The 16487-nt window shown below is 36.4% G+C and overlaps 1 protein-coding gene across 2 annotated transcripts; it reads right to left on the bottom strand.

Annotated features, from left to right (window-relative positions):
• Window positions 1-3719: 3719 nt before the first annotated feature.
• LOC137410178 (kinesin-like protein KIF21B) lies at window positions 3720-15761 on the bottom strand. 2 transcript variants are annotated; one of them, XM_068095759.1, is made up of 7 exons: window positions 15215-15761; window positions 13658-13766; window positions 13411-13574; window positions 8100-8264; window positions 6005-6305; window positions 5240-5439; window positions 3720-4183 (listed from the first exon to the last, which is right to left on the bottom strand). In XM_068095759.1, the coding sequence occupies exons 3-7, from the start codon at window positions 13503-13505 to the stop codon at window positions 4129-4131; spliced, it is 816 nt and encodes a 271-aa protein (XP_067951860.1). In that variant the 5' UTR covers window positions 13506-13574; window positions 13658-13766; window positions 15215-15761; the 3' UTR covers window positions 3720-4128. The 2 variants fall into 2 exon arrangements, with proteins under 2 accessions (XP_067951860.1, XP_067951861.1); XM_068095760.1 differs by having other exon boundaries at window positions 13411-13766; window positions 15215-15416; window positions 15585-15761.
• Between the last annotated feature and the right edge of the window lie 726 nt (window positions 15762-16487).

The following is a 16487-nucleotide window of genomic DNA, read 5'->3' as shown; positions in this document are numbered from 1 at the left end:
TCTCTCCTTTCTCTGTGGCCGTACCAATATCTTTTGAGAAATCTCCCCTCTGCGTAGTGGCCTTCGCATAAACAAGATTGTCGATAGTTGCTTATTCAATGTGTGAACATGTAGTAAACAGCGTTGAGAAACTGTCTGAGCTTCTTAGTAGAATAAATATTTCAATAACCAGATTGTTGCAATGTTAAAAAGATAACCTACGAAACGAGTCGTGAAAATCCGTCCATTTTACGATTCAAAGCTGCACGAATGCATAACGACAGTAGTGCGAGCATAAGACGTTTGCAAAGTTGGTACATTTGTCAATGGGCTTACTGCAACTATAATAGTTTATAGTACAACTATCATGAACTATCTCGCGTTAATAAATTTGGTATTTAATACGCATTTGCGATGGTATTACAAAGTCAGAGAAAAGAACAAGTGAGGTATATCTAATAAAATGCAACATCAAACCTGAAAACTATCTATGAAGTTGGTTTTGTAACCAAAGTCTATCATATTTAGCTGTTGTAAGAGTGGCAACATCAATTATAGCAGTTATAATTGTTCTTTTTTATCAAACCATGAACTATATCAACAGGAAATTAACTTATAATCTAGTATGGCAGAGCGCTTCGTGTTTTAGTTCTCAAAGCATCACAGACGGCTAATAGTTCGTACTGAAACTGGAACGAACCGCCATGCCGAGCTTATCTTTAGCTTCCTTCGAACGCTCGGAGACTATTGAATGAAAGTCTTGCTCGACTAGCTAATCGTGGGTCTAAAAATGAGAAAGGCGACAACTTTTAACGAATTTATGAATAATTATTGCTTTTGAGTGTAAATGTATTACAAGATGAAGTCGGAGGCTCTTCTTATTGACATTGGCGGTGATGCTGCTTTACGATGCGTTAAAATAACTAGGAATTGATTCGTTTGAATTTTTTTGTAAGAAAAAATAACAATTGAAAAGTTAGAAAGTAATTACAAATTATATATCTTTGTAAATTTTTCTTACATTAGTTCAACCAATGATATACAGCCCCACAGGCTGTATATCATTGGTTCAACATATGTACATTGGAATCAAGCTTAAAAAACAAAATATCTGAATATGCTCTGGTGTTTGTTGATTAAAATTTAGCATTGAGGTAGATTATTTAATAGAATCTAGCATGAGCAAAATTCTGGCTAAAGCATGGATGATTTCAAGTTACCATGTAAAAGTAAAACTAATCATAGAAATAGCCGTTTGTCTATTAACCAAAATGCATTTCACTCTAGCAAAGCAAGCAGTTTTTGTTGCTTCTTTCAGCGTATTCTTGAAAGCAAGACTCTTTATATACTGATACCAATGACATATGCCCCCTAGCCTGGGGGCATATGTCATTGGTATCTGGCTCTTGTGGGGGATTGGGAGAGAGGGGGTAGCCTGGGCATGGATCTCTCCCAATCCCCACAAGAGCCATGCCCAGGCTACCCCCCATATCTATGGGGAGTGGTTATATATCATTGCTGATACACATTATTTTCTAAGTGGCTGAAAGCTCTGAAATCTTAGTCAGTTGTGGCTAGATTATACTTTATCAGTAGGCCTAAATATTACATATTTGCAGACAAAGTGACTCAAATACAAATATACTAGAGCTTTTGAGGATCTTGTATCTTACGTGAATTCAGTAAAGATTTGACTTATTGCATATCTTCTCAAAATTTATCTTGCAGTATGGAAATTTTTTATTTTGCTGTCAATAGCAAATTAGACAGAAGCTCTTGAAAGGGTATGATATTTTCAACCTATCTCTGAAATTACCTTAATACATTAGATGACCCATAGAAAACTGAGTGATGTCGGTGTGTGAAATTTTAATGCCATTACTTTGGCATTAAAATAATACTTACCATTATTTTTAGAAGAAGGTGAAAGACAGTTTTGCAAAATACTAATGAGGAAGCAGATTACTTTAAACGGAGCAGTGGAGCTCAACACTAAATTAGTGAAGTGTGAGTGGTTATAGGTGTGAAGTATCTCTGCGTATTCTGTAAAATGGAACGTGAGATACTTTCCAAACAGTGCACATTTTACATATAGTCTTGGCTCATGTTCTGATCACTAAGTGTGTAAAAACTCACTAGAGTGTTTTTGTAGGGAGTGAATGCTCTCGACACAGCGAGAAAACTCTCCTGTTAAATATACATAACATTTGATCTAATTCAACATGCCTGCATTGTGAAGCGTGCAAACGTCTGGCTCATTGCTTTATGCCATACTTCCAAACGATACCTGGGTGGTATGGTTTGCTAAAGAAATATGTTTTTACCCTAACAGCCTTACAAGGTAATGATTTTTTATCGTCACGGTCACACCTATGGCAGTTATTTCGGAGCTCAAGATGTAAATGTAAAAACTGAAATTAGTAAAATAAAGTTGAGATTAATATTATACAAACAAGATGTCACTTTAACCACATTTACATATTTAAAAAATTAATCTTCTTCAATAAGTTTATTTTTTGAATAAGATTATTTGATAAAAAAATTAAAGATTTAAGTTAGTAAAGAGTCTTCCAGGTGTAGTAATTGGATTCCTGTTCATAGATAGACATGATGTCTTCCAGGTGTAGTAATTGGATTTCTGTTCATAGATAGAAATGATGTTCAAAACGCATCTGGCATTGAAAGATATTTCTTACATTATCAAATCAAAACTACCTTATTTGGTGATGCAAGAGTACAAGTTTAGTTGCAGTTTGTTTCAAGTGTATTATTAACGTTAGTTAGCAAATGCAAACTGGCACCTGCGACTGGTATTATTTCAATGATAGTTCTTAAAACTCGCTCAAAATTCATGACTCAGTCGCAATGCAAAATTAGAAAGTGGAGTCAGTTATTTGGTATCACTAAAAAAATGCCAAGTAAATTGTTTGTTTATTAATATTTAAAATGTTTAGTTACAAAAGCCTTTGGAAAGCGTTGACTGCTGCTAACAGCTTGATAATGGCGTTCCCTTAATAATAACCTTTAACTCAAAGTTCTTTAGATGAGAAGTCATTGAGAAACATATTAGTTTTCTCAAACTGACCAACTGGAAAAAAAGGGAATACTATAACATGCTCCACCCACACAGTACCAACTCATTATCAATGTTTAACTGTAGAGTAAGTAAGCAAGTATCACAGAGGGCTTCAAAGACCACATGGTAGACTACATTATGAGGTTTTTTATTACTTCGCAATACTACCTTCAGAACTGTTATCTTGCAATACTACCTTAATAACTGTTACTTTGCAATACTACCTTCATAACTGTTACTTTACAATGCTACCTTCATAACTGTTACATTGCAATGCAACCTTCATCACTGTTACTTCGCAATACTACCATCATAACTGTTACTTTGCAATACTACCTTCAGAACTGTTACTTTGCAATGCTACCTTCATAACTGTTACTTCGCAATACTACCTTCAGGACTGTTACTTTGCCTTTAAAAGTATCATTTTGATGTGTTTCCTTCCTTAAGGTGAATTATCATATCTATAAATGCATGCTTTTATTGGACCGAGGATGCAAACGCATGCAGCTCAACAATGAAACACTCAACTATTGATGTTATTGTATAGTTTTAATAAAATTAGACTAGCTGTGAGCCAATGTTGTTATGATAAACATATGTAGGTACCTTACAAAATTAGAGCAAAGTAAAAGGATTCGTGTTGATACATATGACAGCTCCATTACTCTTAAAGTTAATTTATTTGTGAGATAATTTCAACGAACAAGATTGAATACAATAAAGCCTATTGCACCAAAAATAAATGCGCATTTCGAAAATCTACGGCCAGTTTAAACAGACAAAGTGTTTAAAAGGTTAAAATAAATATCGACGAGAAGAGAAGAATAATTGCATCGATGGATATGATGTAACATCATGATGATCTTTGACAAGAAAGAGTTTATAGTCGGATGTGTACTAGGAATATAGACACACGCAAAGTACATGGGTCAAACAATTTGAACATTGATTTAAAAAAGGAATGTATAAGATAATTTTCCTGCATAGTCATCAACCGAAAAGAAAACAAAAATAGCTACATAAATACAGACAAGAAATATGAGAATATGGAGAATGAATCTGCGCTTTGGCTATGAACTGTATAGTTTATGTGGGTCCATCCACCAGATCCTTATCGTGCAATCACTGAAAGAGCATGAACCATGTCTGTTATACATGCTAAATCGTGGCGCATGAAAAGTTCTTGGACAAAGAACAAGATATGTTGGTACAACCAACCAAAGTTATCAACTTCTCCATTTGGCATATTTACACAATTCACACAATGATGCTATTGAATAACTATAAAAGAAACTGTCAGCCCAATATATTGCATTTATTTAAGATTTTGTTTGACGTATCAACAACGTTGGATGCTTAAGGAGTTCTAGTCGCGTTAAAAATATCAATAGGTTTTGCTCCCAATTGACAAAGTAGCATCGCAATCATTTGACCGCTATACAATTTGTAAAACGTCACTTTTGAGGCATCTGTATTGCCACACCGATCGACTAGGTAAGTAGTCACACAGTCAGTACAAAAATCATTAGTATTGCTTAAGCGAACGGTTCTCAGTAAATCAGGCAACAAGACGCTATGCGACTACTTGTGCTTACTCATGATTTATCATTAAAAATGGGTATAAGATTTTGTGATTATACTCGAATACATACAGTAATCAGTGAATTAATTGGATTTAAGGAAAAGCCAGTAAATCTATACTATTTGGCTAATTGGCCAAGTGTCTCATTAGAACACATGGCTGACAGACGTAACATTAAATTTACAATAAGCTTACTTAATTTGTATATTGAACAATTACCTACCTCTGGTGACAGTAAGTACTATATACTAGTTAGTAGATATAGTGAACAGTTACCTACCTCTGGTGACAGTAAGTACTATATACTAGCTAGTAGATATAGTGAACAATTACCTACCTCTGGTGACAGTAAGTACTATATACTAGTTAGTAGATATAGTGAACAGTTACCTACCTCTGGTGACAGTAAGTACTATATACTAGCTAGTAGATATAGTGAACAATTACCTACCTTTGGTGACGGTAAGTACTATTTACTAGCTAGTAGATATACTGAAAAGTATCCTGCCTCTAATGGCAGTAAGTACGATATACTAGCTAGTAGATATATTGAACAATTACCTACCTCTAGTGACAGTAAGTACTATATACTACTTTACCTAGAGGCAGTAAAGAGATTGCTGCGGTTGGTAGCCATAGAGTTGACGGCTAATGAATGAGCACGCACTTCATCTAGCTGCTGGCAAGTCTCGTTTGACCGAATCTTCGCAGTACCAGAGCGACAGCAGCTTAGCAATATGTCATTATCTGGTAGCATGCACATGTCGGTGATCCAGTCCTTATGGGCGCCATTAACTGACTGAAAACAATGCAAGTTGAGGAATGAGGAACCAGGAGTTTGTTTGAAATTGACATTCAACTTAAGCGGAAAGGAGCGGCGTGAACAGCATTAAAGATGGTAAAGATTAAACACTGGCAAATCAACTTGTCCCTTTTGAATGAGTCAACAATGCAATCCTGCAATATGAAACTTTTAATCATAAACGAGTCTCTGTATTGTAACAAACCTACAAGACATTTGCAAATATTGGTGAGAGACACAGCATAATGTCTTGCGTATGACAGGTTGATCTGGTGAGACTGAACCAGATGGGCTCAACAATGCAGCAATGACTAGGTCTGACATATTTTATATTGACTCTGATCTCTAGGCCATCAAGTAGGATCACAATTGGATTGAGTGATTACCAGGAAAACCGATATACTGATATCAATCATTCACTCCATCTCAAATATTACTTCTAATAAAAAATATTTATTACAAAGTGGTGATCTTGATTGGTGACCATTACCGGAAATAACTATCACCTTTATTTTGCTATTAAATAGAGCAACACCTGGTATTGTAAAAACACCAATTTTACCTGTGGTTGAGAAGAGGGTTCACTGAGGTTCCATTTTTTGATACACATATCCCGAGAACCACTAAAAAGGATGTCCTGACGATGCGCGAGACATTGAACACCATCATAGTGAGGAGGGTCCATAGTAAATTTGGCCTGAAATGGATAATTTGAAATTTGTTCATTGGAAATATCAAATCCCTTAATTAGATGATCCTTGGAGCCAGTTAAGAGTTGTTCTTTCCCTCTTGAGTCGTTGTATAAACTAAGGCAAATAATCGGTGCTTGGTGGCCGCTAGCAACCTGTCCGACTGCCGATAGCCTGTAAACGTACAATATTTTACAGATCACCAGCCTTCACAGATTAAATGAATATAGCAATTAGTCATCAAAAAGGTGCAGAAGCTAAATTGCTAGATTTAGTTGTAAGTGCTGTTAACAATATATATATGGTTAAATGATGTTGTGCATGCAAGCGGACAACCAATGAAAAATAACTGTCAGTTGCAAAATGCCACACAGGGTAGATCAAATACACATTAGGAGTGACCCTTGGACTTATACAAAGAAAAAAGATTAGGTTTGTGCGCATAAACCACTGATAGAAGAAAGGTTATAGTTGTGTACATAAACAACCTATAGAAGAAAGGTTATAGTTGTGTACATAAACCACCTATAGATGAATGGTTATAGATGTGTACATAAACCAACTATGGAAGGTTATAGTTGTGTACATAAATCACCTATAGAAGAGAGTTACAACTGTGGTGGATTTTCTAAGATTCATACACCAACCTCTAATAATAGTAAGTACTATATACTAGCTAGTAGATATATGGATAAGTATCCTACCTCTAATGGCAGAAAGTACAATATACTAGCTTGTAGATATATGGAGAAGTACACTACTTCTAATGGCAGTAAGTACAATATACTAGCTAGTAGATATATGGAGAAATATCCTACCTCTAATGACAGTAAGTACAATATACTAGCTAGTAAATATATCGAGAAGTATCCTACCTCTAATGACAGTAAGTACAATATACTAGCTAGTAGATATATCGAGAAGTATCCTACCTCTAATGACAGTAAGTACAATATACTAGCTAGTAGATATATCGAGAAGTATCCTACCTCTAATGACAGTAAGTACAATATACTAGCTAGTAGATATATCGAGAAGTATCCTACCTCTAATGACAGTAAGTACAATATACTAACTAGTAGATATATCGAGAAGTATCCCACCTCTAATGACAGTAAGTACAATATACTAGCTAGTAGATATATCGAGAAGTATCCTACCTCTAATGACAGTAAGTACAATATACTAGCTAGTAGATATATCGAGAAGTATCCCACCTTGGATGTGCTATAAAAAACTTTTCATATTTTTTATTATTTTACCTATCTATAATTTTGCTTGTTACATTTGCATTAGACCCTTGCCATACGAAATCAATTTGTTCCGGTGTTGGCATCGTAACATAAAAATGTCGTATAGAGGGGTGTAGAAGCCCATCATGATTATTTAATACAAACACCCCTTGGTGAAAATCATCAAACTTTTATATTTTCGTACTGACAGATTGATCTGGTGAGACTGAACCAGATAGGCCCAACAATGCAGCAATGACTAGGTCTGACGTATTTTATAACGACTCTGATCTCTAGGCCATCAAGTGGGATCACGATTGGATTGAGTAATTACCAGGAAAAACTGAAATACTGAAATCGATCATTCACTCCATCTCAAATTTTATGTGATGTACAACACTAAAAATTAATGACAAAATATTATGTTAACCTTGGTAACTACAGTTACTAATACTAATATTTTTAAAGTGCTTTTAACAGAAATAGCTGTCAATGAGAGTGTGTGCCTCAGAATTCTCTAATTTTCGTAATCTTCAATTTTTTTAACTGGAAAATTCTCAAACTATAATATACACAAATATTTACAAGGAAATTGAAGACAAGCCGGCATCCAAACTAAATCCATCATTATCAGAGGGATTCTTAGCAACAACATTACATTTATGGACAACATACAAACTAACAAATGTAGATTTTTATTCTAGGGATCGTAACTGAAAAAAACGCATCAACTTACGTATTGAGGTCCCAGAGCCGAACGGTGGTTCCAGTAGTTGTGTATAGTTTATGTCCATCTCTGCTGACTTGGATATCAAATATCTGCTGCTCTCCCTGTTGGAGAATACCCTGACTGCTCGACGCTGGCTCCACAAGGATACTGTCATGCACTAGACCAGAGGAACTGCAACATAAGATATAAAACCTCACATTGTGTCCATCTCTGTTGGCACAGTATTCATTATAATAGGAACTAACCGTTATGATAGGAACTAACGGTTATGATAGGAACTAACCGTTATGATAGAAACTAACCGGTTTGATTGGAACTAACCGTGAGAATAGGAACTAACTGTTATGATAGGAACTAACCGTTACGATAGGAACTAACCGTTACGATGGGAACTAACCGTTACGATAGGAACTAACCGTTACGATTGGAACTAACCGTTACGATTGGAACTAACCTTTACGATGGGAACTAACCGTTACGATAGGAACTAACAGTTATTATAGGAACTACCCATTATGATAGGAACTAACCGTAAGGATAAGAACTAACCGTTATGATAGAAACTAACCATTACGATAGGAACTAACCGTTATGATAAGAACTAACCGTAATGATAGGAACTAACCATTATGGTAAGAACTAACCGTAACGATAGGAACTAACCGTTATGATAGGCACTAACCGTAAGGATAGAAACTAACCATAAGGATAGGAATTAACCGTTTTGATAGGAACTAACCGTAAGGATAGGAACTAACCGTTATCATAAGAACTAACCGCAAGGATAGGAACTAACCGTTACGATAGGAACTAACCGTTACGATAGGAACTAACCGTTGTGATAGGAACTAACGGTTATGATAGGAACTAACCGTTTTGATAGGAACTAACCGTAAGAATAGGAACTAACTGTTACGATAGGAACTAACCATTACGATAGGAACTAACCGTTATGATAAGAACTAACCGTAACGATAGGAACTAACCGTTATGATAGGCACTAACCGTAAGGATAGGAACTAACCGTAAGGATAGGAATTAACCGTTTTGATAGGAACTAACCGTAAGGATAGGAACTAACCGTTATCATAAGAACTAGCCGCAAGGATAGGAACTAACCGTTACGATAGGAACTAACCGTTATGATAGGAACTAACGGTTATGATAGGAACTAACCGTTTTGATAGGAACTAACCGTAAGAATAGGAACTAACCGTTACGATAGGAACTAACCGTTACGATGGGAACTAACCGTTACGATAGGAACTAACCGTTACGATAGGAACTAACCGTTACGATTGGAAATAACAGTTATTATAGGAACTACCCATTATGATAGGAACTAACCGTAAGGATAAGAACTAACCGTTATGATAGAAACTAACCAATACGATAGGAACTAACCGTTATGGTAAGAACTAACTGTTATGATGAATACTAACAGTTATTATAGGAACTAACCGTTATGATAGGAACTAACCGTAAGGATGAGAACTAACCGTTACGATAGGAACTAACCGTTACGATAAGAACTAACCGTTACGATAGGAACTAACCGTTACGATAGGAACTAACCATTACGATAGCAACTAAACGTTATGATAGGAACTAACCGTAAGGATAGGAACTAACCGTTATGATAGGCACTAAACATTATGATAGGAACTAACCGTTATGATAAGAACTAACCGTAAGGATAGGAACTAACCGTTATGGTAAGAACTAACTGTTATAGTAAAAACTAACAGTTATTATAGGAACTAACCGTTACAATAGGAACTAATCAATACGATAAGAACTAGCCGTTACGATAGGAACTAACCGTTACGATAGGAACTAACCAATACGATAAGAACTAGCCGTTACGATAGGAACTAACCGTAACGATAAGAACTAACCGTTACGATAGGAACTAACCATTACGATAGCAACTAAACGTTATGATAGGAACTAACCGTAACGATAGGAACTAATCGTTATGATAGGCACTAACCGTAAGGATAGGAACTAACCGTAAGGATAGGAATTAACCGTTTTGATAGGAACTAACCGTAAGGATAGGAACTAACCGTTATCATAAGAACTAACCGCAAGGATAGGAACTAACCGTTACGATAGGAACTAACCGTTATGATAGGAACTAACGGTTATGATAGGAACTAACCGTTTTGATAGGAACTAACCGTAAGAATAGGAACCAACCGTTACGATAGGAACTAACCGTTACGATGGGAACTAATCGTTACGATAGGAACTAACCGTTATGATAGGAACTAACCGTTACGATTAGAACTAACAGTTATTATAGGAACTACCCATTATGATAGGAACTAACAGTAAAGATAAGAACTAACCGTTATGATAGAAACTAACCATTACGATAGGAACTAACCGTTATGATAGGCACTAACCGTAAGGATAGGAACTAACCGTAAGGATAGGAATTAACCGTTTTGATAGAAACTAACCCTAAGGATAGGAACTAACCGTTATCATAAGAACTAACCGCAAGGATAAGAACTAACCGTTATGATAGGAACTAACGGTTATGATAGGAACTAACCGTTTTGATAGGAACTAACCGTAAGAATAGGAACTAACCGTTACGATGGGAACTAACCGTTACGATAGGAACTAACCGTTACGATAGGAACTAACCGTTACGATTGGAACTAACAGTTATTATAGGAACTACCCATTATGATAGGAACTAACCGTAAGGATAAGAACTAACCGTTATGATAGAAACTAACCATTACGATAGGAACTACCGTTATGGTAAGAACTAACTGTGATGATAAAAACTAACAGTTATTATAGGAACTAACCGTTATGATAGGAATTAACCGTAAGGATAAGAACTAACCGTTACGATAGGAACTAACCGTTACGACAAGAACTAACCGTTACGATAGGAACTAACCGTTACGATAGGAACTAACCATTACGATAGCAACTAAACGTTATGATAGGAACTAACCGTAAGGATAGGAACTAACCGTTATGATAGGCACTAAACATTATGATAGGAACTAACCGTTTTGATAAGAACTAACCGTAAGGATAGGAACTAACCGTTATGGTAAGAACTAACTGTTATAGTAAAAACTAACAGTTATTGTAGGAACTAACCGTTACGATAGGAACTAACCAATACGATAAGAACTAGCCGTTACGATAGGAACTAACCGTTACGATAGGAACTAACCGTTACGATAGGAACTAACCATTACGATAGGAACTAACCATTACGATAAGAATTAACCGTTTTGATAGGAACTAACCGTGAGGATAGGAACTAACCGTTATGATAAGAACTAACCGCAAGAATAGAAACTAACCGTAAGGATAGAAACCAGCCGTTACCATAGGAACTAACCAATACGATAATAACTAGCCGTTACGATAGGAACTAACCGTTACGATAGGAACTAACCGTTACGATAGGAACTAACCGTTACGATAAGAACTAACCATTACGATAGGAACTAACAGTTATTATAGGAACTACCCATTATGATAGGAACTAACCGTAAGGATAAGAACTAACCGTTATGATAGAAACTAACCATTACGATAGGAACTGACCGTTATGATAAGAACTAACCGCAAGGATAGAAACTATCCCTAAGGATAGAAACCAACCGTTACGATAGGAACTAACCAATACGATAAGAACTAGCTGTTACGATAGGAACTAACCGTTACGATAGGAACTAACCGTTACGATAGGAACTAACCGTTACGATAGCAACCAAACGTTATGATAGGAACTAACCGTTATGATAAGAACTAACCGTAAGGATAGGAACTAACCATTACGATAGCGACTAAACGTTATGATAGGAACTAACCGTAACGATAGGAACTAACCGTTATGATAGGCACTAACCGTAAGGATAGGAACTAAACGTAAGGATAGGAATTAACCGTTTTGATAGGAACTAACCGTAAGGATAGGAACTAACCGTTATGATAGGCACTAACCGTAAGGATAGGAACTAAACGTAAGGATAGGAACTAACCGTTACGATAGGAACTAACCGTTACGATAGGAACTAACCGTTACGATAGCAACCAAACGTTATGATAGGAACTAACCGTTATGATAAGAACTAACCGTAAGGATAGGAACTAACCATTACGATAGGAACTAACCGTTACGATAGGAACTAACCATTACGATAGCAACTAAACGTTATGATAGGAACTAACCGTAAGGATAGGAACTAACCGTTATGATAGGCACTAAACATTATGATAGGAACTAACCGTTATGATAAGAACTAACCGTAAGGATAGGAACTAACCGTTATGGTAAGAACTAACTGTTATAGTAAAAACTAACAGTTATTATAGGAACTAACCGTTACGATAGGAACTAATCAATACGATAAGAACTAGCCGTTACGATAGGAACTAACCGTTACGATAGGAACTAACCAATACGATAAGAACTAGCCGTTACGATAGGAACTAACCGTAACGATAAGAACTAACCGTTACGATAGGAACTAACCATTACGATAGCGACTAAACGTTATGATAGGAACTAACCGTAACGATAGGAACTAACCGTTATGATAGGAACTAACCGTAAGGATAGGAACTAAACGTAAGGATAGGAATTAACCGTTTTGATAGGAACTAACCGTAAGGATACGAACTAACCGTTATCATAAGAACTAACCGCAAGAATAGGAACTAACCGTTACGATAGGAACTAACCGTTATGATAGGAACTAACGGTTATGATAGGAACTAACCGTTTTGATAGGAACTAACCGTAAGAATAGGAACCAACCATTACGATAGGAACTAACCGTTATGATAAGAACTAACCGCAAGGATAGAAACTATCCGTAAGGATAGAAACCAACCGTTACGATAGGAACTAACCAATACGATAAGAACTAGCCGTTACGATAGGAACTAACCGTTACGATAGGAACTAACCGTTACGATAGGAACTAACCGTTACGATAGCAACTAAACGTTATGATAGGAACTAACCGTAACGATAGGAACTAACCGTTATGATAGGCACTAACCATAAGGATAGGAACTAACCGTTTGGATAGGAATTAACCGTTTTGATAGGAACTAACCGTAAGGATTGGAACTAACCGTTATCATAAGAACTAACCGTAAGGATAGGAACTAACGGTTACGATAGGAACTAACCGTTATGATAGGAACTAACTGTAATATCTTATGTTGGACAGTTTGACTGTATGTGTGGTAGAGAAGGTAACAAGTAGCCATATAAATGTAATTGCATCTGAAAGCGAGTAAGTATGAGTCGAGCTAGGCTTACCTGAGCACTGTTATACATGGCCCACATTTTGACAAATGAATTGGAGACAGTGTAGACAAGCCAGTTGTCCTCGCAATATCGAACTTTGGAGACATAGTTAGGGTGGCCACCAAGACACAAAACTTCTGAACCAATTGACATGTCCCACACTTTGCACGTCAAGTCTGCGAGACAAAAGGAAACGCAGGTCAATTATGAGGTATTAGAATATGTTAGTGCGTTAGATTAGAGTCAAGTTGACACTTACCTTTACTGCCAGAAACCAAAAGATTGTCGGCGGCACATATAGATAGTACAGCCTTTGTGTGACCAACTGCCTTCTTTACACATATGAGACTCTGGTTGGAACTTGTCACCTGCAAGAGACCCACCAAAATGAAAACATGTAAATTTAAGTAACAATGTTGCTGAGCTTCTAGTAACAACATCGCTATTACAATTTGATAAGGTTACACATACATAGCTCTTAGACAGAAACCAATCATACCTCCTATAAATGATCTACTGCAGGTATAAAGATGACTCGAAAATATCTTCACCCCAATGTTCTATTAGTGAAATTTTTTACGTCAATCGTTTTAAAGGCTTATGGGGAATAAAAATTATGCTTTCAACATATAATTATTTTACTTGCATATCGTGTAGTTAGTCTAATGCTAATTTAATGCTCTCTAGCCATTTTACTATATCAAAGAGTGCATCGCTTAGCCTAGAAAAACTAACATTAAAATCGTAACGATTCCTAAAATTATTATTTTCTTGTAAAGAAGAGGTGCTGCAGTCCGTGGTTTGGTGTGCTACTAGAACACCAAAGGCAAAAAGTGGGGCTAGTTGGAAGAGTAGCGATTTGCCAACTCATAGCAATCAAAATAGAGGCTCATGAAGCAACGGGCTACAATAGGAGTACTTTGGAGCAGCATCGCTCAATATTATCGTCATAAATAAACCTCTCCAAGTCGTTATACAATGGGACTACTATGGACTACGAATGCCTATTGTTTGCTCATCTGGCTAATCACTCGTGTTGTTTGAAAAGCAAACATTTGTAAGCACTTGCCTAGTTACAAGTTACTCCTAGGATGCCATGGCTAGTATCACCTCTCTAGTCAAGATACACAAGGTCATAAGGTCAATTGCCCAACTAGTTGCCTAGATTGTGTATAGATTGTGTGTAGACAAGTGTACCAGACACATGATGTAGCGAGGTTGTTTACAATACATTGTCGCATGGTAAAAATCATAGACTACAGAAAACGTATTGTAAGGCCATTCAAAAGGTTTACGCATTGGGCTTTTATCTAAGAGCTGATAACGCCAAAATTGAGTTGGCCCCTTCAAAGCAGTGAAACGCATCTGTTATAACAAACCACTCTGCGATTTGGTGCGCACTCTTTGTTAATTCTTGCTATTTGAGACTAACAACACTAATTCTAGCCTGAGTTTCTAATTTCTAAGAGATGCAATATTCCTATTTAGTCCAATGTGAGCCGAATAGTATATCTTTAGGGGAATGGCATTAGGGCAACTGTTTGTTCAGTCTGAGACTTTTTGCAGCAGTACTCAGTCAGCAATGCTCTAGAAACACGCGACTGTTCATCATCGTGATTATGAAATGTTTTTTCCATGCTCGGTTAATATTTGTTTTTGAATGATTTTAATGATGTTGGAGGTATCACAGTAAGTTAGTATTAGGCTGTATAGACTCACATACATGCAAATCCAGCTCATAATTTGTTAGTCAACACATGAAGACAATTACGTAAGTAGTTCAACGGGTTAAACTTGAAAACTTGGGCCTCATTACTTTGTCACAGCTGCTGACGGTGCCAAAGCTCTGCGCCTTTTTATTTTGTGTGCCGCCAGTTTGTGTGTTGGTGAGCCTAATGATTACATTAGTACTGTCAGAGTCCTGGAGTGGCTGGCGTCTCCTGCTCAGCGATGGCGAGGATGGGGGTGTCAACCGCACGTCTTTTATTTCAGAAGTGGTCAACTGTGATTTATCTCTGCTGAAATTAAAATAGCAGAATAAAATTCAGCCTGCAGAGCAAGAGAATCATTATAGCTCATAGTGCGAAATGGAATATTTAAATTTGGAGAGACACTTTCATGAACTTTTTTATACTAAAATTTAAGCCTATACCAGTTACAGAATTGTCACCCTTTTATTAACACACTTCTTTGTTTAAGTGAAATCTCTCCTGACAGCTCTGCCAGGTCTTCTTGAAGATGGTCAGACTCTACAAGAATTAGAAATGATAAAAACCAGCTGATTATATCAAGTCCTGATGAGCATATGAAGGTTTTAGCAATGCTTTCGACCAGTATTCATATGGGTAGAATAGCACCAGTGTATATACGTATATGGGTAGAATAGTTACCAGTGTATATACGTATATGGGTAGAATAGTACCGGTATCTATACGTACATGGGTAGAATTGTACCGGTATCTATATGGGTGCTATTCTACCTAGTATAGATACTGGGTAGAATAGTATCTATATGGGTAATCTTGGCCTTGACCTTTAAACGGTTGCATCAACCAAGGGTGATCAACTGATCAAGGCGGCAAAAGAAATTAACTGAAAGCAGCTGTCATATATGTTATAGCAGTTGTTATATATGTTATAGCAATTGTTATATATGTTATAGCAGTTGTTATATATGTTATAGCAGCTGTTATAAATGTTATAGCAGCTGTTATATATGTTATATCAGCTGTTATATATGTCAAAATATGATGCTAGTAAGCGATCAATGAAAGTAATCTAGACTTGCGCACTACGCTTACTGCTTCTAGCGAGCTGCTCTTCCTTGTGTTAGTCTAGCAAAACATTATCGAATTAATTGTTACATGATATACCTTACCCGCCTTAGCTTATTATGGCGTAGACTTATTATGGCAATAACTTACTTAACAAGTTGTATACCATTACTGTTAACAAACTGTAGATTTCACCTTAGTTGGTGGTCTTTAATACTTCTGAAAAACTCAGATTTTGCCCCCAAGTGAACAATAGTCTAGAGACACCTCATTTAATACTCTAACATAGAATTCAATTCTTTTTTAAAAATTACA

Source organism: Watersipora subatra, unplaced genomic scaffold, assembly GCF_963576615.1.
Source record: "Watersipora subatra unplaced genomic scaffold, tzWatSuba1.1 SCAFFOLD_107, whole genome shotgun sequence".
In the NCBI taxonomy this organism is placed as follows: Eukaryota; Metazoa; Bryozoa; class Gymnolaemata; order Cheilostomatida; family Watersiporidae; genus Watersipora; species Watersipora subatra.
The sequence above is the reverse complement of the archived record's forward strand: the minus strand, read 5'-3'. Positions and strand labels throughout refer to the sequence as shown.